The sequence below is a fragment of the Dama dama genome, chromosome 7, assembly GCF_033118175.1.
Source record: "Dama dama isolate Ldn47 chromosome 7, ASM3311817v1, whole genome shotgun sequence".
Taxonomy (NCBI): domain Eukaryota; kingdom Metazoa; phylum Chordata; class Mammalia; order Artiodactyla; family Cervidae; genus Dama; species Dama dama.
The window spans coordinates 50,902,595-50,928,983 of NC_083687.1; the positions used below are offsets into that span (position 1 = coordinate 50,902,595).

At 50.1% G+C, this 26,389-nt stretch overlaps 2 protein-coding genes across 21 annotated transcripts in view; one reads left to right on the plus strand and one right to left on the minus strand.

Moving 5' to 3' along the window:
- Positions 1 to 20,212, minus strand: part of FARS2 (phenylalanyl-tRNA synthetase 2, mitochondrial) — a 295,539-nt gene extending 275,327 nt beyond the window's left edge. For 4 of the 6 annotated variants that reach the window (XR_009693658.1, XM_061147689.1, XM_061147686.1 and 1 more), the window contains exons 1-2: positions 20,095 to 20,212; positions 6,239 to 6,324 (exon numbers count right to left, since the gene is read on the minus strand). The gene's annotated coding sequence lies outside the window, so the exon portion shown is untranslated. Of the gene's footprint in view, positions 1 to 6,238; positions 6,325 to 13,228; positions 14,152 to 20,094 lie in introns of those variants that run through there. The other 2 variants (XM_061147688.1, XM_061147687.1) reach the window with 2 other exon arrangements.
- Positions 20,213 to 20,490: 278 nt separating this feature from the next.
- The window catches only part of LYRM4 (LYR motif containing 4), an 85,526-nt gene continuing 79,627 nt past the window's right edge, over positions 20,491 to 26,389 (plus strand). For 5 of the 15 annotated variants that reach the window (XR_009693659.1, XR_009693660.1, XR_009693661.1 and 2 more), the window contains exon 1: positions 20,494 to 20,984. Coding sequence is in view for 12 of the 15 variants with exons in the window: in XM_061147696.1 (XP_061003679.1) it covers positions 20,899 to 20,984 (86 nt within the window). In the remaining 3 variants the exon portion in view is untranslated. Of the gene's footprint in view, positions 20,985 to 21,086; positions 21,265 to 26,389 lie in introns of all 15 variants that reach the window. The other 10 variants (XM_061147692.1, XM_061147698.1, XM_061147700.1 and 7 more) reach the window with 7 other exon arrangements.

Sequence of the window (26,389 nt, forward strand, 5' to 3'; positions counted from 1 at the left end):
ATGGACAGAAAACTCACCTAAAACACACACACACACTCCACAAAGAAAAGCCACGAGACTTATTACAGATTAATAGTAAGCAAAGCCCAGAAGACACGCTCTTGGCACTGTAATACTGTAACTTCTGGGCAAACGGATACTATGAGTGAGACTGCCCTGTTTTCATTCAAAAGGCACCTTTGGAAGGACTGCAGTGTCACTCATAATCTGAACGGCTTCCAGAAGATGGTCCCAAGTCGTCTGCTTGTTTCTAAATTACCTACAGGCTTTAGACTCTGTACACGTATAAGTGTTCATTAGAAGTCAAAGAGCTTTACACACCTAAATTTGGTTTATGGATGAATATGTATGTGTAATGCATAAAACCCAAAAACATTCACTAGAGTCAATGATGTGAGCAAAGTTATTTCTACTAACTTGCGCCCCCAAACAAATCCGCAGTGGGTAAACTGCAGGAAGCCACACTGAAGAGGTCACATCAACCTGGACTGAAACTGCATCACGTTACGGGAGCACGTGGTCTGCGGAGGCCTCTGGTCTCCCATTCCTGCCAGCTGGACCCCACCACGAGCCCCGTGTACTCATCACCTACAGACTCTAGGTTCTTACTCACCCTCTGCGCCCAGCCTGAAAAAGAGGCTCATGGTCCTCTCCTCAGCTGACTAAGCCACCATGGTCAAAAGTTGAGAAAGTCTCAATCTTAAAGAGTTTCCCAAATCTAAAGAGGACGGCATAGAAATAAGTGGATCTGAGTTTAACACAACAACCTACAAATAAGGAAAACGCTGTATAAATTATTTTTTCCCTTAGTAACATTTATCAGGGTTGCATACATGTGCACATGTTTTAATACACAGAAGTTAAAAGGGACAGAAAGTGCTGTAGTCTCATATACAGAAAACCCTGCTGTGTTAAAGACAGTAACACTCGGGGGCAGCCAGCATTATTTCACTGGGGAAGGACAAGCTTCTGGTCCCCATGATGACAGAACAAGCATATATTTCAATGTAGGCCGATCACTGAAAGATTAAATTTTGGTAAAGGAAATTATACAGTAACAAGAAAAATCATATGCGATACAGAAAAGAAAAAGGTAAAACTTTCACAAACAGTCTGATAAACATAAAAATTACACAGCAGAAAGGAATGAAAGAAAACTTTTTAATATTATGAGTGGCTGGCATTCAGGTGGAAAGAACTTGAGTAAGTTTTCTCTCCTTTCAATCTCCTTATTGTCTGCATTTTTGAGAAGAAGCTTCGAGCTCCTCTCACGGAAACAACTTTAACCCTGTCGAGAACAGAGCAAAAAGGTGCTGACCTCAGCACATCACAGCGAACGCCCCGGGCAGGCCGGTCACCCTGTCCTGACGGCTCTGGGCTGAGCACCCAGGTCAGCAGCTCCTGCACGGAAGGCAGGCCGCGCTGGTCTCCAGGGCTGTGGAGACAAACCCGCTGAGCGCGGGGCCACGGGGGGCCTGCCTGGAGGACCCGTGTCCCCCAGGAAGGAAGGGGTGCACACACTGAGCCAGAGCCGCCGAGCTGTCACACCCAGGGCCCCACAGTTACAGGAACTCAGGAAAAGCTCTCTTGAAATGTAAACACCCACCAGTCCCAAACCCAAGTACCCAGGAGCGAGGACCGCTCCGAGCTCCCCAGGTGACCGAGCTGCGGGCCTGGGGCCCCGGCGGGGGGCCGAGCTCGAGTCCCGGGCGGACCCCACGGGGCTGCTGCAGGAGCCCGCGGCTGACGCGCCCCTGCGTTGTGTCCACGAGTCTCATCTGACATCCACCTCGGGCGCTTCCTCTCCTGAGCCTCAGCATGTCAGTGACGGGGTGGGGGCTGGAGAGGGAGCGGGGCTTGGGGGAGAGAAGCAGAGCACCCCCCACAGGGCTTCTGCTCTTAGCCGCCGGGGTCACTGCTCCCTGATGACCTTCAGTCTCTGCTCGGCACATGTGGACCGTGAGGAGACTTTCGCAAGGATCGCAGCTGTGGCAAATGCAGAGTCAAATCATGTACCGCAACTAACACGGATCAGTCTTCCCTTGCAAAAGAAAAAAGAGTTCATATTCAAACTCAGAGACACCACGAAGTTCTAATTTGGTCCGGAACTGAGTTTTGATCCCGTGCTCTCTCTCAGCTCTCAGGACACATCCCTCGGCCTGTACCGCTCTGGAGCCCAGTCTGACTGCTGCATCAAGGTCACAAGCTTCACACACATATCTGCACAGCCAGAAGGGAGGGGAAATGTGGGTGTATACCAAAGAGCACCCCAAGTACACATCAGGTGAGGGCATGGTGGGGGTGGATGTGGCAAAACAAGCAGCGCAAGTTCCCCTGAGACCGCACAGTGAAGGACGCTGCACAGGGAGCCGGGAGAGGCAGCTCTGCGCTCCCAGCTGCAGCCCACCCGGGGTGCCCCGGGGGAGACACGCGGCCTCACCAGCTCGGCTTCCCCACCCGTCTAACGAGGAGTTCCTGTCAGGCGCCTTGGAGGCGTACGTACACACATCTACGGTCTTTTCCAGCATTACCTCTCCTAGATTTCTCGGCTCAGAATACATGTTCCTGTACCCCAGCGAGCACCTGCTGCAGATGCTACATGCCAGACCCGTCACCTGCATGCCGGGCTTCCGAACACCTCCCGGAACCACGAAGATGGAGCACTAATGTCCCTCACGCCTTCGTTCACTCAGGCACTCACCATTCAACCAGAAGGCACAAAACCACCACCTGCACACATGATACACAGCCCTTCAGGGAAGGGACAGAAAGACAACCGGCTTCAAAAGGTCCAGCCTCTAGCTAAAGGCACTAAATGCTTAGGATCCAATGGAAAATATAAAGAATTGAAGAAAATTACAATGACAAAGACCTAGAACAAACTGCTAATGAATCACAGTACCTTCCCCACAAAGCTTAGACGGAACCCCAAAATCCTCAATTCAGCCCTCCACTGAAGCATCCTTAAGAATGTTCAGCAGTGAAGTCCGCAGCCAGGCTAGCTTTCCTCCTGAGCACGTGCTCGGGTTCTCCCAGGCTCTCCCCTCCTGTTTCCTGAACCCCTCAAAATCCACCTTTACCTCCAAACCGTCAGACATTCCTGAAAAGCAGGGGGCCAATCAGAACCTCATCACAATGGCTAAATGTGCTTGCCAATTCAGCTTTGCCAACTTTTTAAAAATTTCAAATTCCAGGGAAATAGAAAATGTATATATACCTGCTTAACTCCATGTCTTGTGTGTGCACATATGCTAAGTTGCTTCTGTCGTGTCTGACTCTTTGCGACCCCGTGGACTGTAGCCCACCAGGCTCCTCTGTCCGAGGGATTCTCCAGGCAAGAATACTGGAGTGGGCTGCCGTGCCCTCCTCCAGGGGATCTTTCTGACCCAGGGATTGAACCCGAGTCTCCTGCAACTCCTGCATTGCAGGCAGATTCTCTACCGCTGAGCCACCTGGGAAGCCCCACTCCACGTCTACCACGCTCTGTATTAAACTGTGAACTACACGACTTAGGTGGGAACGGACACCGAGCATATTCCTACTAAGAAGAACAATACATCATGGCACTGAGGCTTAAATCAGTGCACACACAAACCCAGAAGTTTTACACACACACACACAGCCCATGCACACACGCGCACCAATGTGCACACACACACACACACACACACCCCTCCTCCCCTGCTGTGAGAGGCTGCCTCCTAATCCTGGCTGGCCATCTGGGAAACGAACGACGCTGTGATGGCACTGTGAATTGGTTCCACTCCTCTGGAAAGCAATCTGGCAGAATGTTTCAGAAGCCATAAAACTGTTCCTATTCTCTGACCTAGTAATACCACTAGGGACTCTATCATAAGAAACTAATTGAAAATATGGAAATAGCTACAAGCACAAAGATGTACCTTGTGGTGTTATTAACAGCCACGAGAAGTTGGGAGCAAGACACTTGTCAACAGCAGAGCCAGGACTCGGTGGTATGGAATCGCAACAGAATATCATGCAACCATCACAACGGTAATGACGAAGACTGCACAGCAGTAAGAGGAAAGGCAGATGTGAAGCAACAGGTACAACCATGTAAAAATCACTGGAGAAAAAACGATAATGTTAACAACCTATAATCATGGCTTTAGGACAGCAAAGGCGGGGAGGGGGCTCTCCTGTTCTATTTCTTGGCTTTCAGTGATCCATCTCTGATGCTTCCATTGTTCAAAGATAATCATTTTAAAAACGAACGCAGGCCTTGATCGCGACGACAAGGGGACAAGCCCAGGTCAGCAAGCCCGGCTGCCACCTTCCGCGGGGAAGGGGGTGGGGCGCTCGGCGTCCCGGGGGCAGAGCCCCCCACAGCCCTCACGCACCTGTCAGCGACGAGGAAAACACGAGCGGCGCCCATCTGCTAAGCCCAGTCAATCCCCTGATTACGAGCATCACGAGGCCAAGGACTCCCCAGGCAGCCACATGCGCTGCCAGCCTAGTTATCTGTTTACCAGATTTACAGGTGGTCCCCCGGGTTCTTCCATCATTTATTGAAAGGAAGTAAGCTCAGATTTTCACATCTGGAGCAAAGAGGAATGACTGCGCCCAGAAATGCATCATCATAAAAGTGGGAGGGGGAGGAAAAACCACCTGTCACCGCTGCTCAGGCAGAGAACGGGACACCGAGGGTGCGGCCACACAGGCGTCTGCGAAATCCACCAGAGCCTTCAGCTTAGGGGATGAAACTGCCCTCGGATGCAGAGTGACCCAGAACTGACAGAGAAATCTGGGCCAGCACATCCCTGCCCTTCCTCTGTGTTCCCCAACTCAAGTTTCCGCAGAGGGAGCGAGAAGAGCACCTCCGGCCACCAGCGCCAAGTCACAAGCAGAGAGACGGCTTCAGTGTGGACGTGAACACCACCTTCCAACACAGGAGAGAGGCCCGTGGGAGAGAGGGAGCCCTGCTAATAAGGGCACTGGAGGAAGACAGTTCTGGAGCTTTTGTGATGAGAAAAATCTTAATTAGAACCCAAAGCATGAGGTGCTCAAGAGAAATGAGAGCAACAGCTGCATACCTGGGCCGTACCATGTGGAACCATCTGTGACGCTCTTTAAATACCCCCATGACCAGGGCGCAGGCCAGGCCAGTGACCGGAGGATCCCTGGAGGTGGACTACGGTGCAGGCCACGGCTGGGAGCCGCCGGATTCGGGACGATTCCGCAGACACCATCCAGAGCAGGGTCGGCTTGAGCGTGACTGTGGGCCCTCTGTCTACACCTCCACCAGCTACGATGGCGGACCAGCCACTCACCCCGGCCTGGGAGGGACTCGGGGCCACGCACACACAGCTCCCCGCCACACATACACCATTAAAACGCAGCACAGGAGAGGTCACCCACACAGAGGGCCTGCCCGGAGGAGCAGGGTGCAGAAACCCTCGGCCTGCGTTTGCAGGGGGCACCTCCCTGGCAGCACCGTGGGGCGCTGTGCACCTAGGCCGAGCCGGGAGCTGACCCTCGGCCCCTGTTGAGCCAGCGTCCCCCAGGGAACGAGCTTGTTTCAGGACGCCACCAGGCCCCGCACGACCGTGTCTGTGAGGGACGATGCAGATGCTCTCAGCAAATCACACACAAGGATCAAAGAAACGGACACACTTCCAAGCTGCTGCTCCTATACCGATAAAGACGGAAAATTCACTTTATCTGAGTTTTTTTTTAAAGTCCTCAGTGTTTACCACTGATCTGTTCAAAACCCCCTCCCCCCATTTAAATTCAGCTTAGATAGTTTTATTTAGTTTTACTGGAAAGCAAACTTCTGGCAGGGGTAGGCAGAGCAGAGATATATACAAAACTTCCGCGGGATCAATTTGCATTTATTCAAAGCATTTACAGGCAAAATTTGACCCAAGAATTTAAATAAAATCAAACATATTGCATACATCCTGAAAGATAGTTCAAATAAGAGAACATTTTACAGCATAAATTTAGAAAGGCAGGGAAAAAAACATATAGAGATATTAAAGCTAAGATGTTTAACAACATGACCTGTGCAGGCAGACGGCCTGGGTTTGAACCGTGCAGTGCCCTGAACCACGTCTCCGAGCCTCTGCACCTCCTCTGCGTTTGCGTCAGCGTTTTGAGAGGCAGACCGGCAGGCCGTCGGGCTCGGACTCCGGTCTGCACGCGCGCAGTGTGAGCACACGTAGCCTCCCCGCCCCCCGCTCCTCCGCTGTGACGCTGAAACGGGACATGGACCTACCTCCGACCTGGAGAAACCAGCACGCTCGCGCAGAGCGGGCGGGAATACACAACGGTGCCGCTGCTGCACAAACAGTCTGGTGGTCCCTAAAAACATCAAACACAGAATTACCACAGGGTCCAGCAACGCCACGTCTGGGACTAGGCCCCAAAGAGCTGTGAGCAGACAGAGGGACAGATATTTGCACACCCGTGGTCACAGCAGTATATTCACAACAGCCAGAACGGGAACGCGGCCCAAGTGCCCGTCAACACAGCCGTGGATAAAATGTGGTGCACACCCACGGTGAAGAATTACTCACCCTTAAAAAGGAAGGGAACTCTGACACGCTCTGATGTGGACGAGCCTTGAAGATAACTATGCCAAGTGAAATAAGCCAGTTATGAAAAGACAAACGCTGCTTGATTTCAGGTATATGAGTACGTACAGAAACAGAGAGAATGGTGGTTGCTAGGGGCTCCGGAGGAGGGTTGGGGAGTTAGGAGTTCAGTGAGGACGGAGGTTAGTACTGCACATAATATGCCAGCAAATCTGGAAAACTCAGCAGTGGCCACAGGACTGGAAAAGGTCAGTCTTCGTTCCAATCCCAAAGGAAGGCATTGCCAACCTGTTCAAACTACCGCACAATTGTACTAATCTCACATGCTAGCAAAGTAACGCTCAAAATTCTTCAAGCAAGGCTTCAACAGTAGAACTGAGAACGTCAAGATGCTCAAGCTGGATTTAGAAAACACAGAGGAACCAGAGATGAAACCACCAACATCTGTTGGATCACAGAAAAAGCAAGAGAGTTCCACAAAAACGTCTCCTGCTGTTGCATTGACTACGCCAAAACCTTTGACTGTGTGGATCACAACAAACTGTGGGAAATTCTTAAAGGGATGGGAATACCAGACCTCCTGACCTGCCTCCTGAGCAATCTGCATGCAGGTCAAGCAGCAACAGTTAGAACCAGACATGGAACGAAGGACTGGTTCCAAATTGGAAAAGGAGTACGTCAAGGCTGTATACTCTCAGCATTATTTAACTTATATGCAGAGTACATCATGAGAAACGCTGGGCTGGATGAAGCACAAGCTGGAATCAAGATTGCCAGGAGAAATATCAATAACCTCAGATATGCAGATAACACCACCCTTATGGCAAAAAGCGAAGAGGAACTAAAGAGCCTCTTGATGAAAGTGAAAGAGGAGAGGGAAAAAGCTGGCTTAAAACTCAACATTCAAAAAATGAAGATCATAGCATCTGTTTGCAGCACTTCATGGCAAATAGATGGGGAAACAAAGGAAACAGTGACTGACTATTTTCTTGGGCTCAAAAATCACTGCAGATGGTGACTGCAGTTATGAAATTAAAAGACGTTTACTCCTTGGAAGAATAGCTATGACCAACCTAGACAGCATGTTAAAAAGCAGAGACATTACTTTGCTGGCAAAGGTCCGTCTAGTCAAGGCTGTGGTTTTTCCAGTGGTCATGCATGGATGTTAGAGTTGGACTATAAAGAAAACTGAGTTGGAGAAGACTCTTGAGAGTCCCTTGGACTGCAAGAAGATCCAACCATTCAATTGCAAAAGAAATCAGTCCTGAATATTCATTGGAAGGACTAATGCTGAAGCTAAAACTCCAATACTTTGGCCACCTGAAGAACTGACTCACTGAAGAAGACCCTGATGCTGGGAAAGACTGGGGGCAGGAGGAGAAGGGGGTGACAGAGGATGAGATGGTTGGATGGCATCACCGACTCGATGGACGAGTTTGAGCAAGCTTCGGAGTTAGTGATGAACAGGGAAGCCTCGCATTCTGCAGCCCACGGGATCACAAAAAGTCGGACACGACTGAGCGACTGAACTGATCTCAGCTGAGAGGTTCAGTTTGGGGAAATGAAGAAGTTCTGAGTTGGATGGTGGTGAAGGTTTACCCAAACATGTGAATGTCCTTAGTGCCACTGAACTGCACATTTTAAAATGTTTAAGACAGTAATTTTTGTCTTATACATTTTATCATAATAAAAAAGAAAGGAAACGAGATAGACTCGCCCCTAACACATGGATCTGCTGTGAGGACTGGCCATCCAGGAAGTGTTTAGAGACCACGGGCACAGGGCGGTCCTCCATGAATGCGAGCTGCTCTCTTCCTTTCCTGTCTCTGGAGCATCCCCTCAGGCCCCACTTCGTGTTCTGCAGAAACAGATGCTCAGTGACTAGCCTCTGACTCCCCCTGCCCCCAGAGCTATACATCTTGTGCAGTGAGACAGCTCCAGCCCTGGGCTGCCTTCCAGGGCAGATGCTCTGGTGTTGGGACAAACCCACTGCCATCGGATGAAGATGAAGAAACCACCTGATTTCTGCAGTCCTCACATATAGAACTGAGAGATCACATTTAAAAAAAAAAAGACAATGATTTTGTCTATTTCCTAAATTGTTTGTGAACAATTTTGCCTCAAAAATAGGTTCACAGGCTAATGCTATCACACAGGTCTGATAGTGAAGAAGAGAGGAGAAAAAAAGTCACCCTGAAATTCATAAAAATTCTTTCTCCTTTAATTATAATCAAGACTATTTTACTTTGCTTCATCATTTAAAAGTCACTTCATTTTGAAAACTTTCAAGCATATACAAAAGTAGAGACTTAACTATCCCCTGTGTATCCCTCTTAATAGCCAACTTTAACCTCTCTGACTACCTAAGACTCAAAATCCTCCCCAAAAGGCTAGAATAAAAACACCAGGATGGTTACATTGAAGCAACGTTCATTTCTAACACTCTTTATTGTCATCATTGCTACTTTACTCTTAGTTCTTTTTAGGTATCTTCTCACCTGCTTTCCTTCTTTGTCTTTGAAACTACAAATATCTGCAACCCTTACCAGGCCAGGGTGACTGTGAGGATGTAGCAAACATGGAAGTGGACAGCTTGGTGTCTGACATGTGAGACCCTCCCGAGAAATCTTACTCCTCCAGTGACCACTGCCTCACCCTTCTCTCCGGGAGAACAGACACCACGCACCCCCCTTACACGCACACCTTTCTCTGAAGACCCTCCCGAGAAATCTTACTCCTCCAGTGACCACCGCCTCACCCTTCTCTCTGGGAGAACAGACACCACACACACCCCTTACACACACACCTTTCTCTGAAGACCCTCCCAAGAAATCTAACTTCTCCAGTGACCACCGCCTCACCCTTCTCTCCGAGAGAACAGACACCACACACCCCCCTTACACTCACACCTTTCTCTGAAGACCCTCCCGAGAAATCTTACTCCTCCAGTGACCACCGCCTCACCCTTCTCTCCGGGAGAACAGACACCACACACCCCCCTTACACGCACACCTTTCTCTGAAGACCCCAGATATAAAGACAAATCCAGAAAGTGGATACACTGAGCTGACAAACACACTTAACGTTCACGGTTGGGCTTTAGTGACAAGAACCTCTTGAGGTTCGTTAGTGACCAGATTCTCGGTCATGTCCTACTCTTTGCAGCCCCATGGCCTGTAGCCTTCCAGGCTCCTCTGTCCATGGCAGTCTCCAGGCACGAATACTGGAGTGGGTAGCCATTTCCCCCTCCAGGGGATCTTCCAGACCCAGGGATCAAACCCACATCTCTTACATCTCCTGCACTGGCAGGCGGGGTCCTTGCCACTGCGCCACCTGGGAAGCCCCAACATTTAGCTTAAGAGCCACTAAATTAAAAGTTAAAAACATGCCCAATCGAGTGCCTGTATATTATTTAACAGAAAAACCAGGCTAGACATAACACAGCAAAACAGCACGAACAGGGATTCCTATGCAGGTCGTGTCTGTGTGTGTACTTATATTTTAAACATTAAACCCTTTTTTGATGATCCAAGAAGTTATATATGCTGATGAGATTCATTTCCTTGCAGTACTTTTTGCCAGTGGCAAACCTGCCACCTCTAATTTGTTTTAAAAGGAATTCTAATCACCCAATCAATCATACTCTTGACCTTCAGCCTTCACAGTCTCTCCGCTGTGGTCAAAGCTGGCTCTAAAAGTTCATGTTCTAACCGTGCTGTTGTCCTCAAGCTCCAAATTGCCCATGACAGGAATATAATTTGCCCCAACCTTCCGGCAGAGCCAAAAACAGCACCTGAAGTTTCTAATTCGTCTTCTACCGAGATTCTTTAAGTAAGAGTGAATGTCTAAGATATTATTAAGTAATAACTTTTCCTCCACTGGGGTTTAAAGACTTATAAATCATCCAAGTCTTTATGCAGTGAAATCCGGTCTCTTCATTACAAACTTCAACAGCTCATTTTTGCTTTTAAGTAACTTTTCTTTCTGCAGAGACATTGTAACCGACTAATAATCCTTCCAAACCCCCCCTCCCCTCCGAGCACACGCTGAGTCTGAGCTGCACTGGCGTCCACCGTAGGGCTGTGAAGAGGCGTCCGCGTCTGCCGCCTGCCCTCCTTGTCCCCACCCTCCCTCCAGGCCACCAGGCTCCCCAGGTGGCACATAGCAGGGGCACACCTGTGACGCACCTGAGGGGTGACCGCAGACAGAAGTGGGCACGTCGAGTGGAGAAGCTGGCTTGGGGCGGGGTGAAGAAGGTGATTATTTTAGACCCGCCATTGGAGGGGCTGGCGGGACAAGCAGGTGGACACGTTCAGTGATGTTCACATCGGTGACAGTCACACGGTGAAGGAACAGGTCAAGGGAGGTGGCCCGGGGGAGGGGGGCGTGGAGAGGCCACCTGTGGAGTGAGGAGAGCTCAGCTCTGAGCATCACCGAAGCTAAGACAGGAGAGCAGCACTTCAAGGGGGCAGCTGCCCACACTGGTCGCGGGTGAAACACCAGCTAAGCTGCAGAGGCCTAATGAGGGGGCGGGCAACTTAATCACTAGGCAGTTCTCCATCGTCCAGAAGCTGTTTCAGTGATGAGTGAGACATGCACCTGAAACGATGTGCAACAACCCCACATAAAAGGTACACAAACAGCAAGCCCTGAGAGAACACTGCACCAAGGCCACGGGGGGCGGGGGGCGGCTGCCGCACTCAGACTCAGGGTGAGAGACCCAGCCCCCTCGCTGACCCCGCGCTCAACGGAGAAGAGTCAAGTGACCGGCCCCCAGGTGCTCTGAAGGCACTTGCCGAAATACAGCACTGCCTCCTCGTGAAGACAAACTCTTAAAAGTACGAACAGATGATGACTGCCTTAATAAGATCCTAATATATCCACCAAAACTCTGGGATCATGATTTAAGAAACCCCTATAAGAGTCCAAAAAGTCCAACTTCCAAATAGAGAAATGGCAATCAGAGAGTGACACAAAGTTCCCCCGAAAGGAATCAGAAATACCTCTGAAAGTTATAGAATGATGTTCAAACTCAAAGAAATGCAAATTAAAATGACAATTAGATTTTTTAAAATCTACACATTGGGGAAGATCATGTCAATATCATATTACAAGGGTCTAAGAAACAGGCATTGGCGGTGAAACGTTTATGGAAGAAAGTTTGACAACATATTAACATTTAAAAGGCACATATTTAATTCAACAATCCCACTTGCAGTAAATTAAAGATTCACTTCCTGCACGGGTACAACATGATGCATGAATAAGCACATTCACTAAACCATCTTAAGGGCCAAAGACGAGAAATACATTTCCATCAACTGGGGCTGTGCGCCTGCGTGTTTAGTTACTCAGTCGTGTCCGACTCTTTGTGAGCCCGTGGACCATCCAGTCCATGGAATTCTCCAGGCCAGAATATTGGAGTGGGGAGCCTTTCCTTTCTCCAGTGGATCTTCCTGACCCAGGAATCAAACGGGGGTCTTCTGCATTGCAGGCGCATTCTTCACCAACTGAGCTATCGGGAAAGCCCTGAGGACTAGCTAAGTAAATTAAGAACAAGCCAGGTCTACCTGCACTGACATAGGGTATCTCCAAGATATATTACTAAATGATAAAAACGAAGAGGTGTTCACTGGCTGTGCAGGGTAACTACCATTTTTCAACAGGAAGATACACAGAGTTCCTGTGTTAACACGTGTGTATAAGGAAGTGCAGACGCGGCCGGAACCGAGGGACTCAGACAGGAAGGCCTGCTGCTCAGCACAGGAGCCTGTGCCTCTGATTTTACACCGTGTGCGTTACAACCTGGGGACCTGAGGCCACTCCTGACCCTCCCCCGCCCCTTCAGTCCATCGGCAGGGCCTCAGAACTGTCTCTACAACGCCGCTGCCACCCAGCCCTCCTCCCCACCCTCGCAAGTGACATAACCCTCAGCATCTTCCCAGGGTAATTAAGTAGCCTTCAGTGCCTTTCGCTTAGAACAATCACCTCCTCTGATTCACCATATGTACTGTGCCCAGGTTTGGGCATTCCAGGTGGTGCTAGTGGTAAAGAACCCACCTGCCAATGCAGGAGATGTGAGACGTGGGTTCAGTCCCTGGGTCAGGAAGATCCCCTGGAGTTGGAAATGGCAACCCACTCCAGTATTCTTGCTGGAGAATCCCATGGACAGAGGAGCCTGGTAGGTTATGGTCTATAGGGTCACAAAGACTCAGACCACACCAAGCGACTAAAAAGTATCTGGTGAGGGACACGCTTCCCTTCAAATTCCCCAGATCCCTAGTGCTCACAAGAGGACAAAAACACCATCCTGACCCCGTCAATTCAGGTGTGTCCAGTGGTCACAGTGATGTTATATTAAGGGGCGTCAGTAGCTCAGTTGTGTCCGACTCTTTGCAACCCCATGGACTGTAGCCCACCAGGCTCCTCTGGCCATGGGATTCTCCAGGCAAGAATACTGGAGTGGGTTGCCATTCCCTCCTCCAGGGGATCTTCCCGACCCAGAGATTGAACCCAGGTCTCCTGCATTGTAGGCAAATTCTTAGCATTATACTAAGGTAGGAGGTATTAAAAATACTGTTTGCGGTTCTTTTGCCTTTCTCAGTGGAGACTAGTAAAAAGTCTGGAATCCCAAGCACATGACAACACATATACAAGGAAGTCCATCTTACCACCTGTCACTAAAAAGTCATTTTCTAGAGTTACTGTTTTCTTAAATGAGCGAGATGATCTTTCTCGAGGTGAGCACGTAAGGTTAGTGATGGCTGGGAGCAGGGACTGAAGCGGATAATTTCGGGTCCTTAATGAGAAGTGTCTGCCATTTCCCAACGTAAGGCAATTATGCATTAGGTAGGCCAAGGTCATCTTAAACGAGGTGATTCCTGGAAACACATAGATATTAGTATTACATATTAGTTTGGACAATAAGTTATGGAAAAGAATTTTAAAACTCATCAAATTCATAGAAATAGAAGTAAAACAGTTGTTCCCAGGGGCCAGGGGGAGAGGAGAGTGGGCAGTCAGGGTTCATCAGGGTCTGGGAAGATGAAAAAGTTCTAGCAACAGGATGGGGGGATGGTAAATGCACTAATGTTACTGAACTACAGACTTTAAGATGGCTAAAACGGTAAACGTTACTGTGTCAGTATGTATAAACACAACTTTTTAAATCCATCGTGAAACATGAATTTTAAACATTTTATTTTTAATAACTAAAAGATGCAACTACCAATTCTTTTTATTTCTCATATCAAGTCCTAAGACAATACAAAGTATCAATATAGACAATACAGACAAAAGTAATATAGACAAATAAATCAATACAGACTAAGTGTAAATCTTGTGGCTCTAATACAGTAATTATTAAAGTTTATCTTGATAATTCTTTAACCCTACAGTCTCTTGGAAAGTACTAACATATCAAATTTAATCTGCTAATCCTCCTTCTTTTTAATCCCACTCCTCACTTAAAAAGCTTTCGGCCTTCAAGGTCAGGTGCACACCATGTAGTCAGAAAACAATTCTTACGTAAGTACCAGCTGACGGTGGTTAGCCGCAGAAGGCTGGAATGCGAAGAGCTCAGCCCTTGTTCCTGAAGGATCCTCCCACAAACTAAAGCCCAGAAGGGCTCCGGGCTATGGATAAAATGCAATTAAAATACTAAAAATTAAAAAAATAATAAAGAATGGACGGCAAGTGCAACGATAATCCTAAATCATGGAAGGCCACTGAGGACAGAGGGTCTTCTGCTTCTCGAGCAGACCAGAACACACCTGTCAGGCTGTAAAGTGAGCTGCACACAGCACGGCCCTGAGCAGGCCTTTTCAAAGGCCGTGGAGGTCACCCGTGCTCAATGGGTCTGTAGTCAATGGCAATGTTTTTCAAGGTTAGAAGCTAATAAAATCACATCCTCCAGACTGTGGTGTCCAGTACAGTAGCCGCTAATCTACATACAGCTACGCAAACACCAGGGCTTCCCTGGGGGCTCAAACGGTAAAGAATCCCCCTGCAGTGCAGGAGACCGGGGTTCAATCCCTGGGTCGGGAAGATCCCCTGGAGAAGGCAATGGCAACCCCCTCCAGTATTCTCACCTGGGAAATCCCACGGACAGAGGAGGCTGGCGGGCTACAGTCCATGGGGTCACAAACAGTCGGACGCAACTTAGACTGAGTAACCAACACTTTCATGTAAAATTAAAGTTAAAAATTCAGCTCCTTAGTTGCACGAGTCACATTTCCAGCGCTCACGAGCCACACGTGGGTGGCGGCTGCCACAGCAGACAAGGCAGATAGAAACACTTCCATCTTCCCCCATCTTCCCCGAACATCTACTGGACAAGAGCTGCGCTGGGCACCAAGGGCCTCCTCCGGAAGCAGCCACAGCAGCTTCCGTCCACTCAGCTCACACACGCCTGCTCACCTCCGTCTACGTGACAGGCGCTGCCAGTTGTCCAGCATGGCAGTGAGTAAAACTAACAATTTAAGTAGGAGATGAAACCCCAAGATACAAATGGAGACACAATTTTCAGTTATAGGTGAGCAGCCAGGGGGGGCTGGCTGAAGAAGTCACCTTCAAGCCAAGATTAGAAAGATAAGCCATTTAAAGGACAGTTTCCAAAGAGAGGGGCTGAAGAACCCACATACTCATGTGGGAAGGGGTCTGCACATTCCAGCAACTCCTTTCCGTGCCTTCTGCACCGGTCTCATCAGATGTGGAACAGCAAGCAGGGAACTGACACCCAAATCTATCCCGGGGGGAGTTAGACAGCAATCCATGTATAATCCTCAGCCGCTCCTCTTCCTCTAAACCACCTGCCTTTCTGCCATTCAATTCTGGAAGGACAGACTTCTGAGTGGGCAGGCACAGGAAAAGCAACGAACTCTGTTACTTCTTAGCAGAGGGAAGGGGGCTAAGTGAGGTTCCTGAGTGACCCTGAGCCGTAACGGGCAGTGTCCACAGGGGCACTGGAGACATCATCTCAGGCTGAGCAGCTTCCACGTGGCAGAGCTGTCAGAGGTCCCACCGGGGGCTGATCCCTCACCCTGACCTTGAGCTGCGAGACCCAGCTGCCAGGATGACCCTCACTGGGTGGGTGACCTTTCCCAGGCAGCGGGCACCTCCGCCCGGTCACTGCCCCGCAGACAGCACACTGCTGGGGGCTGCATGCACCCTCTCAGGCCCTTGAACGTCTCTGCCCACAACTCAGTGGCCCCATTACACACCGCGTCCTTCTCCCGGCTTCGCTTCCTTCTCTTGCTTCGCAACCAAGTGGCCGCGCCTCTCACGGTCCAGGCATCGTCACAGGGGCTCCCCAGGACCTGCAGGACGCTCGCCCAGGGCCTCTACAGAGCCCTCCAGGGCATCCGTGGCATCCAGAGAGCAGCGTCTGGCCTCCCCTGGTCCAGCCAGAGCCACCCACCAGGAAGCCCGTTCCCACCCCCAGTCACACTGGGGACAGAAAAACAGAACCTCCACTGCTGGGATGAGCTGCAACGCTGAGACTCGGGGCGGGGAAAGGCTGGATTCTCACACCACAGTAAGAGTCAAATGTGGACATTACGCTTATCACGTCAGGTTTTGATTTTTCTGTCTTAATGAAGAAAAGGCCAATAACAGAACTAAACAGAAAACCCCAGTGAAGTTGAACAGTTATGGAGACAGTGTTAAGGAAGGTACTGTTTGTCTACACATGCCCTAACACCCACCAGAAGGGACATTTCTACCCAAACATATGTCAGTAGTTAAAATTAGGCTTCTTTCAAACAAAGTATGCCATTAACATTTTGGATAAAACTTGGTTAAAAAAACACTTCATTTTCCGTTTTCCGTTATTTTTCAGAAAGCATAAGATTCCGATGTTACAATGTTATGTGAAACAAAAAACAAAATAAACAAAAAACCCACTAAAACCCATGTACCTGTCAGACCTAGTTCACTAATAGCAGTGATACCACAACCCCAAAACAGAGTGTCTCAGCTCAAGCTGCTCTCGCAGAGACACCGTGGACCTGGTGGTTCATAAGCTACAAACATTCACCGCTTAGTTCTGGAGGCTGGAAGCCCAAGATCGAGCTGCCCGCAGATCTGGTGCCAGATAACAGCACACTCCCGGGATCACAGACTGAGTCCCCACAGAGCGGACGGGGCGAGGGCTCTCCGTGCTCCCTTTTATAAGGACACTCCTCTCATCCTGGGGGCTCTGCTCTCTGACCTAATCACCTCCCCAAGGCCCACCTCCTAACACAGCACACGGGGGTGAGGATCTCAACATGTTATTGGAGCTGGGGGGCGATGGGGAATGGGGTGGGGGACTACCGCTGACAGGGAGCTGCAGAAGTCCCAGCAGGGGATTACAGAGAGGGAAACCGAGGGAACTTCGGCAGACCACTTAAGCTACTGATGGGGCAAGAAAGCCTATCGTAACATCGAGAACAAAGCAGGCTTGCTTAACTACAGCATGTGACATATGCCCCGGGTCATTAAGTGAAAGGAAAAATGTTACCACCCTTCTGCTGATTTGAATAAATGCTATGACCTTCCTAGTAAGACCTCATAGAGTCAGACTGCTCCAGCCCAACATGAAGGAGGAAGTCAAAAGGCAGTCTTCTCCCCTCCCTGACTGTCCTTGGATTATAAAAATGCAGCCCACTCAACCCTCAGGGCAGAGACACCTCGCCCGGCCCCTTGCAACTCTCAGGAGAAACCTGTATTAATAAATCTACTGCTTGCCTGTCACTTTGCCTCTCCCTGAATTCCTTTTGCACTGAGACACAAAGAACCTAAGTCCAGACACCAGGTGAGTGATTACAATTAAAAGTCCATGGGTTAGAGCCCCAACGTGAGGTGCAGTTTCACAACCGTTCAGCTTAAGGTACAAACTCATGAGAAGATGTTCTTGGCCTTGGCACTGTCCCTAGAGACAGGGAGAGCACAGCTCACCTCCCTTATGGTTTGGACTGAAGAGAGGAGTCAAGCAGGAAAAGGTGATCAGATCACAGATCACACACCTGCGGCAGAGTCTGGCTAACCTCTGACCTCCCAGGGTTATGGTCATTACTGTACCCATCTAGAGATCATACTATTACTGTTGAAAATGGGTCAAAAATCGATGGCTCTTTCCTTGAAGGTAATTACACATAAAGTATAACTTTAGAGAAAGTCTTTTTAAAGAGTTAGGCTTCTAGTACAGAGCAAGATATAAGATACCACACAAGTTACCTACTCTGCTCAGCTTCCTTATTCTGTGGGGTAATCCACAGTGGGCTGGGCACAAAGACAATCCTTAAAGTAAGGGTGAAAACTGACAATGTGATATTGGGATTTTATTGAAAAAAATTTAAATAATGCTACGCACAGGGAAAACACCAGTGCTCTTCCAAGTTATGAATAAATTACAAAATATAAAGATGTCATTTTTAAAAGTCCAAAAACATCTTTCAAATCTTAAACACGTTCACTTCTAAACATGGGTTTTCTGATAATCTGTCATTACAGAAAAACAAATTTTCGCTTCAGTACTGCCAGCACCCTTTACAGCCTGGACAGGTGATTTGGGAAATCATCTGACTTTAAGAACAGACGTTTAAAGCATCTGGGAGTTGGTGGTCCTTAACTTCAGCAAGTTTCACTGCACCTTTCTTGCTTCTGATCCAATACCTTTCTGGCAAAAAAAAAAAAAAGACGCTTGCTGTAACTAAAAAGTACCTCCAGCCACTCTCTTGGATTTTATTAATTAGTCTTTTAAAGCAATGGTATTCAACATAATGGCAACTTATTTCAAATAAAATTATAAAAGTATTTTTTGTGAAACAACTGGGGAGCTCTCACTTCCCTAAACTCAGTTAACTCCTTGTACTAATAGGTGACTGCTGCTGCTGCTAAGTCACTTCAGTCGTGGCCAACTCTGTGCGACCCCATAGACAGCAGCCCACCAGGCTCCCCTGTCCCTGGGATTCTCCAGGCAAGAACACACGGAATGGGTTGCCATTTCCTTCTCCAGTGCATGAAAGTGAAAGTGAAGTCACTCAGTCGTGTCTGATTCTGAGCTACCCCATGGACTGCAGCCCAGCAGGCTCCTCCGTTGATGGAATTTTCCAGGCAAGAGTACTGGAGTTGGGTGCCATTGCCTTCTCCGAATAGGTGACTAGACTGCCCAAACAGTCTATATTTATTTGGAAAAGTTTTCTTTGACTTTCCGAAGACTTTACTTGGAAAGTTTTAACAACAGTTAAAGTCAGTTAGATATGTTAATTGTATATGGTAGTGATTAACTTGCTCGATAATGAGACAAATAAGTGTATATCGTAATAATTATTCCAACTTCATTTTCTACATGAAAGCAAAATACAGTAAGATAACGCAATCCCCACTCTTTTTAAACAAGCGCAAATAACGTTCATGTTTTTTCTTCTACCTCTGATAGCTTTCTCTTTCTGTACCTTGCACTAACATGTACTTTTCCCAGGTGCCACGCTCCTAATTTATACCATCAGCACTCAACTGTGTTATCACAGTAAGGAAAAACAGCTCCGGATCTTCTTGTATAATAATGTATGAGTCTCTTGGTCTTGAATCATTTGAGTAATGCCAAAGGAGTCTGAGCAGGCTCTGGGAGTTGGTGATGGACAGGGAAGCCTGGTACGCTGCAGTCCACGGGGTGGCTAAGAGTCCAACACGACTGAGCAACTGAACTGAAAGGATACACTCAAAATAAAAGAACTGCTTTCAATTAACCCAAAGCAAGACATGCCCAATGACTGATCACCCTGCAGGAGTAACAAGAGTTTGGCTACTCTGTAAAATGCTTTATCTTGAGACTCAGAGACATATGAGGCATAACAAAAATCAAATGGGAAGCGTGAGAGGATTTTAATAAAAGTGTTTTCTCTTCCGTGCCTTTTGAAAAACGCCATTATAACAGCATAACAAATACAAGTATATGTAGATATGCAAGGACCCTAGGTTATAAGTACCCCAAAGTGTCTGCCCTTAAAGTTCCTGAAAATAGGAGGCTGCTTTGAAATTGACTCAGAGTGACTTCAAAATGAAATAAAGGAAACACAGTCGTAAACAGCGTGGTGGGGGAGAGATGTGAACGGAGCCTTGTCTCTCTCGTGTAAGTTACCCCTCGCACCGTGTTGGAGGAGAGAACTCTGGCTGTCCCCAATGCTGGGCTACAGACACACAGATTCCAAAACCGAGAGGAGCGCTCTGCAAACACTCTAAGTAGAACCAGCGGAGGCTTCCCCGCGCCGGGCTCTACGTTCCAGGATCAGAGCAAACCGCATCCACCCGGATAATAAGGGGAATCAGGAAAGTTGGCGTCTTCAGAGAAAGGAGAGGACTTAGCTGGGAAGAGTTTCAGGAGGAGACTTGCTCCGCTTCTTGCCTGGGGGGCGGACACGGCCCCAACAGAGTCCTTAACACCCCAAGCCCCCCGGCTCCAGCCTGGGCCGCCCGGTGCCGCCTCTCCATCAGACCACAGCGGTCCGCGGGCGCACGCAGAGCTGACCGCCCGCCGCGCCCCGCGCGCACTCACCCGCCGCTTCCGGGAGACGGGAGACCGCCCAGGGTGGAGGGCTCGGGGCCTCTCGGGGCTCCTCAGCGCGGCGCTCACAGACGCACGGGCGCCGCCATCTTGCCCAGGAAGCGGGCCTCGCGCCGGAGGCCCCCGGGCGGGCGCCCTCAGCGGAGCCGGAGCGCCGAGGAGCCCCGGGCGGTGGCCCCGCGGCCCCGCACGCCCGCACGCCCGCGGCGGCCCGTCCCCGCGCGGCCAGGTCCCGCCCCCAGCCCCCGACCCAGGCGCCCGCGGAGTCGGCTCCCCGAGCAGCCCGCACGGCGGCTCAGGCAGCGCCGAGGACAGCCTGGGCGGAGCGGCGGGGATGGGGCGGGCGCTCGGTAACCTGGCGACGCGGAGCGCCTCGGCCGCCCGCCGACGCTTGCTCTCCGCTGCGAGGAAGCGCGGCCCGCGGCCCGCCGTCCGGCCCTCGGCCGATCCGCGCGCTCCGAGGGCGGCTGCCTCGCGGGACCCCGGGGCGGGGGCGGCCGCCAGGAACGCCCCGCAGGCGCCGCCCCCTTAGCTGTCCGAAGCCCGCCTGCGCCGCGGCGCGCGGCCCGAGCCCCCCTGAGGCGGAGACCCCTCAGCCGGGGCGCGCAGCCAGAGCCTCCCCTCAGCCGGGGCGCGCCTGAGCCCGAGCCCCCGTGAGGCGGGGTGTGGGCCGCGCCCGGCGCGCAGCGCCGCGGCCACGTCCCGCCCGCGCTTCCCGCGGCGGCGGCGGTTTCGCGGGTCGAGTTTAAACTCGGGGCCTCGGCGGAGAGGACCCCCCTGCGTGCTGCGGTCAAGATGGCGGCGTCCAGCCGCGCGCAGGTGCTGGACCTGTACCGCGCGATGCTGCGGGAGAGCAAGCGCTTCGGCGCCTACAATTACCGGTGAGCGGGGGGGCCGCCCTCGGGGGCGGGAGAGGCTCGTCCCTTCCCCGGAGTCGGGCCCTCTGCTCGCGGACCTCCTGGAGGGGCGCTCTCTGCTTACAGGGCGGACGCCGAGGTGCAGGGGTTCCTGCCAGCTTGGTGCACCCGTGAGAACGCCTCGTGGTATCGGAAGCCTGGCCCGCAGAGGTGCCCCGCAGTAGCCACGGCCCACAAGCGAGGGCCTTCTCTAGCTGTTCCCTTCACCTCCGAGATGTCTTCATTAGCCCCTTTGCTCGCCATGGTGCGTTCTGCTGTTGTCCTTAGCCGTGGGACGGGGTTTGTGAGCAGGACACAGGTAACGGTAAACCAAGAACGATGGGCCCGGCTTCCAGGAGCCGAAATGTTCACCCAGACGGGGATCCAGCTTTCAGGATCTCAGCAGCAGGGGAATGAGAGGCTAAGCTCTTCTTATATTCTCAATGGAGCGCACAGCCTTTGCACGCCTGCCCCATTCTCCTGTCTGCTCTTGCGTTCCTTTATCTCTTTCTACGTCTTTTATCTACTTCAAAGCATCTGCTTTCTTTTACTGCTTCCTTATAACTTGACTCACCACGAATGTATGTACCTTATAGATTTTCTCTCTGCATTTTTGCGGATTTGGTATCTTACTGACTCGATGGGCGTGAGTTTGAGTAAACTCCGGGAGTTGGTGATAGACAGGGAGGCCTGGCGTGCTGCGATTCATGGGGTCGCAAAGAGTCGGACTCGGCTGAGCGACTGAACTGAACTGAACTCTTTGGTCCTCTGAGCTTCAGCCATATTCCCAAAGCAAGAATTGTATAAGACCTGCTCCACTCTTCACCCCTGGCCTCACCTTCCATGACTGAGCAGCCGGAGGACTGAGTTTCCTTGCAGGAGAGTCTGGGGTGCCTGGAGCAGACCTGGTTGGGTAGGTACCCCACGCTGGGTGGATGAGCTGGCGGATGCTGAGGGGTAGACCCAGTGCAGCTTGGTTACCAGACAGACACTAAACCTCCGAAGCAGTGACTTCCTAATTTCTAGACACCTGCCTAAAAAAGGTACTCATCTTATACATTTGAGAACATCTAGATCATACCAATGAGGTCATGTCCAACTGGTCAGGGAGTTAATTTAAAAAAAAAAAAGCATTTCTGAGAGTGCATTGTTTCATTTAATGACTTTGGCTTTGGAAGCTAAGGTTCATAAACAGTAGATATACTGTTAGAATTTTAAACAAAAAGTTATTTAACCCATGCTTAGTACCAAGAACTTAACCAAGTCTGTTGAAGGAGCCAACAAAATAGGCTTGTAAATAAGTTGAACCTTTTTCACCACAGTCAGGGAGAAGAATTTGTAACTTACTTAAAATAAACAACAACTGCAGGAAATTCACTCGGCCGCTGTACTCTGTAGGCAGAAAGTGGAAATTACATGGTAACCGTACTTGCAGAATATTGGTTCACATTATACTTTGAGTAATCCTTTTGAGCTAAGCTTATTATCCATATATAAATGTATTGTCCAGAGGAATCTGGTAATCGCTTTACACTGCTTCCTGCAGTCACGTACCTACACCCTGAGATCCCCACCGTTATGTCCTAAGATAATAAATGGGTCATAGAATGTGTCCTTGTTTTGTGCTGAGATTAAGGCTGTGTCTTGTGGATTTCAAGGATCACCTCTCCTCTGTACTCTCTCTCTGCCACGCCCTGTAATCACTTCTGTGTCGAGTCCCCTGCTTCCTTTGACCTTCAGCCAGTGTAACCCTAGGCAGGTTTTCCCTGTTCTCTTCACTCTGCATTCCCCACAGGTCCACACACGTCCTGTTGCTACTGTCTTTGACTTCAGGGCTTCCAGGCACTCCCCGGGCTGCTTTGCCCAGTACCGCAGCCCCTGGAGATAGCAACGTGAGCGCGTGGGGCTCAGCAAGGCACCCACTGTCGGCGGCTCTTTGCTGGGTGTCTGTAGGACGCAGTGTACAATCCCTCTCACTAACTGGTGAGCCGGGGCAGGCCCCCACAGGGTGATGGGTCAGGGCGCTTCCCAGAGGACAGCTCAGGGTCACAGGCGCGAAGCAGCCTGGTGCGCTCAGGTGGAGAGTTAAGTGAGCTTCTGGGGTGACGGAGGCGGCACGGGGGTCGGAAAGGGCCACGCAAGGGCCGTGCTGAGGAACCTGGATTTCATTCTCAGCTACCGGGCAGCCAGTGGAGAGCTTCACGCTGAAAAGTGTCCCGGCCAGACGTGCTGTTTAGCTAGGCCGCGCTGGCGCCAGGGGGAGGACGACCGTGAGGGCCGGACCCAAGGACCCCAAAGGAGGGTCGGTTACAGCGGCGCTGAGGAGAGATCAGGGCCCTTCTGAGGGGCTGAGGAGCAGAAGATACAGGGAAAGATTGATTAATACACTTGATTAATAGTTAGAAGGTAAAACTGTTAGACCTCAATGAATGATTGGATTCAGGAATAAAGAGAATCCAAGCAAAGTCTGAAATACCACCCAGGTCACTAGGTAAACTGAGGCACAGAGGGTCAGGGTAAAAGCTGTACCATTAACTAATTTAAGAAATACAGAAATAGCTAGTCTTGTGGATGTGAAGGTTGCTCAGTCGTGTCCGAATCTTTGCGACCCTATGGACATAGTCCATGGAATTCTCCAGGCCAGAATACTAGAGTGGGTAGCTGTTCCCTTCTCCAGGGGAATCTTCCTAACCCAGGGATCAAACCCAGGTCTCCCGCATTGCAGACAGATTCTTTACCATCTGAGCTACCAGGGAAGCCCAAGAATACTGGAGAGGGTAGCCTATCCCTTCTCCAGCAGATCTTCCCAAACCAGGGATTGAACCGGGGGTACCACCTGAGCTACCAGACACTTTTGAGTTCATCTTCAGGACTCGAGTAAATGTCACCTGGGGGAGTCCCCAGCAGAGGCAGTTATTCACAGGAGCCTAAAGCTCAGAGGACCACCATCACCACATTTGCTGTGTGACCCTGGGCAAGTCACTGCACCTTTCTGCTCTTCAGTTTCTTAATCTAGAAGGTGGAGGTGATGACTTATATGTGTCACAGGAGACAAGGTTTAAGTGAATCAATACGTATCAGGGGCTCAGAATTGTGCCTGGCACAGAGTAGGCACCGAATAAGTCCAGTTATTTCTTATCATAAGTGAGATTAAAAACCTTGATATTTGGTACCATTTCCAGGAGGAGTATTCAGAGCAGTGGTTCTCAGCCAGAGCCAGTCTTATTCAACCACGTCCGGGGATGTTTTTGGGTGTCACAGCATGGGCAGAAGGCTGCTACTGGCCTCTGGTGGTTAGCTGCCAGAGGTCCCGCAGAAAGAGTTCTCTGGCCCTGAACGTCAGTCGTGCCAAGATTGAGGAATCTTAGTTTATGGTGAGAAAGTTAGTGGGCTTAGGATGTTCTAGAGAACATAAAAATTTGAGGTGTTGGCTGAAGAAGAGCCCCTGCAAGGAGGCAGAGAAATCATAACGTGGTTCTCAACTTACTGGTCTCAGGAATCTTTTGCATTCTTAAATGTTCCTGAGGGCCTTGAAAGCCTTGCTTATGTGGGGCATAGTTATCAATATTTATATTAGAAAGTAAAACTGAAACATCTTAAAGCACTTACTTTTGGGTACTGTTCATGGGGTTCTTGAGGCAAGAATACTGGAGTGGTTTGCCAGTCCCTCTCCATTTCTAAGTAAACAGATAAACCTGAGCGTGCTAAGTCCCTTCATTTGTGTCCAACTCTGTGACACAGTGGACTGTAGCCTACCAGGCTCCTCTGTCCATGGGATTCTCCAGGCAAGAATACTGGAGTGGAGTGGGTTGCCATGCCCTTCCTCCAGGAGATCTTCCCAACCCAGGATTCGAACCCAAGTCTCTTGTGTCTCCTGCACTGGCAGGCAGGTTCTTTACCACTGGCGCCACCTGGGAAACCCATGGCACACTAACATAAATAACACCTTTATGAAGAATGGCTATTTTTCTCCCCCCGCCGAAAAAAAAAAAAACCAATGATTCGAGTTTTGCTGTTTGACTTATTTTGCAAGTCTCTTTAGTGTTTGGCTCAGTGGAAGACATCTGGGTTCTGTGTGTTTCCGCCTGGACCTGTCACTGTCACTCATAGCCTAGCCTCTGGGAACATCCTCTGTCCATTTAGCAGAGAATCAGGCTGGAAAAGGCAAATACCTGCTTGAAACAATAAAAATTCCTTTTCCCGACAGATCTCCTGAAAGGTCTCCAAGGCCCCAGTAGTCCCTGGGCTGCTCTTGAATGACCACTGTAGTGTCTGAGAAGCAGGAGGCAGGCACACAGCAGTGTTGCCGGAGTCAGGGACTGGGGGTGGCAGGCCACTTGCTGTGCAAGGTCCAGTAGATAAAGAGGGAGGCGTCCGCAGCGTGGGGACCTCCGGGGACCTCCCCAGAGCAGCATATGCAGTGGTTAGGACACAGCCCAGGGTGGGGTGCTGAGAAGTGAACCACAAGGGAGTAAACCATCGCATGAGTGTAGACCACCCCCACCCCAGGAAGCCTGGCTGACATGCGAGTGTGGGGACTCCTAGAGAAAGGCCACACACAAGTGACAGACCCCGACCGGGGGCACAGGTGGCAGCCGGGTCACCGAGGAGGAAGCACACTCCCTTTTCCATCAGAGACAGAGGTGGATTTAAGGTGGAATGTAAGAGGATGGGCAGCTGAGGCGGTTGGTGCCGTGCGGGCAGCCTGTTTCTGGATAATGGGGAAGGTACTCGTGTGTTAAGTTCTCATTAATTACGTGCACCACGCTACTTGTCTCTGCCATTTGTCCCTTGAATCTAGAAATTCCATCTTATCTCTGCATTCCTAAGTGCTTAGCACAATACCTCCCTACTCAGTGCTTATAAATCCTTGTTGAAAAGCAGGGGGAAATTGTATTCAGAGGTAATTTTTATCAGCCATTCACCCTGGAAGAAAAGCTATGACCAACCTGGACAGCATATTAAAAAGCAGAGACAGTACTTTGCCAACAAAGGTCCGTCTAGTCAAAGCTATGGTTTTTCCAGCAGTCATGTATGGATATGAGAGTTGGACCATAAAGAAAGCTGAGCGCTGAAGAATTGATACTTTTGAACTGTGGTGTTGGAGAAGACTCTTGAGAGACCCTTGAACTGCAAGGACGTCCAACCAGTCCATTCTAAAGGAAATCAGTCCTGAATATTCATTGGAAGGACTGATGCTGAAGCTGAAACTCCAGTACTTTGGCCACCTGATGTGAAGAACTGACTCATTGGAAAAGACCTTGTTGCTGGGAAAGACTGAAGGCGGGAGGAGAAGGGGACGACAGAGGATGAGAGGGCTAGATGGCATCACCGACTCAATGGACATGAGTGTGAGTAAACTCCGGGAGTTGGTGATGGACAGGGAGGCC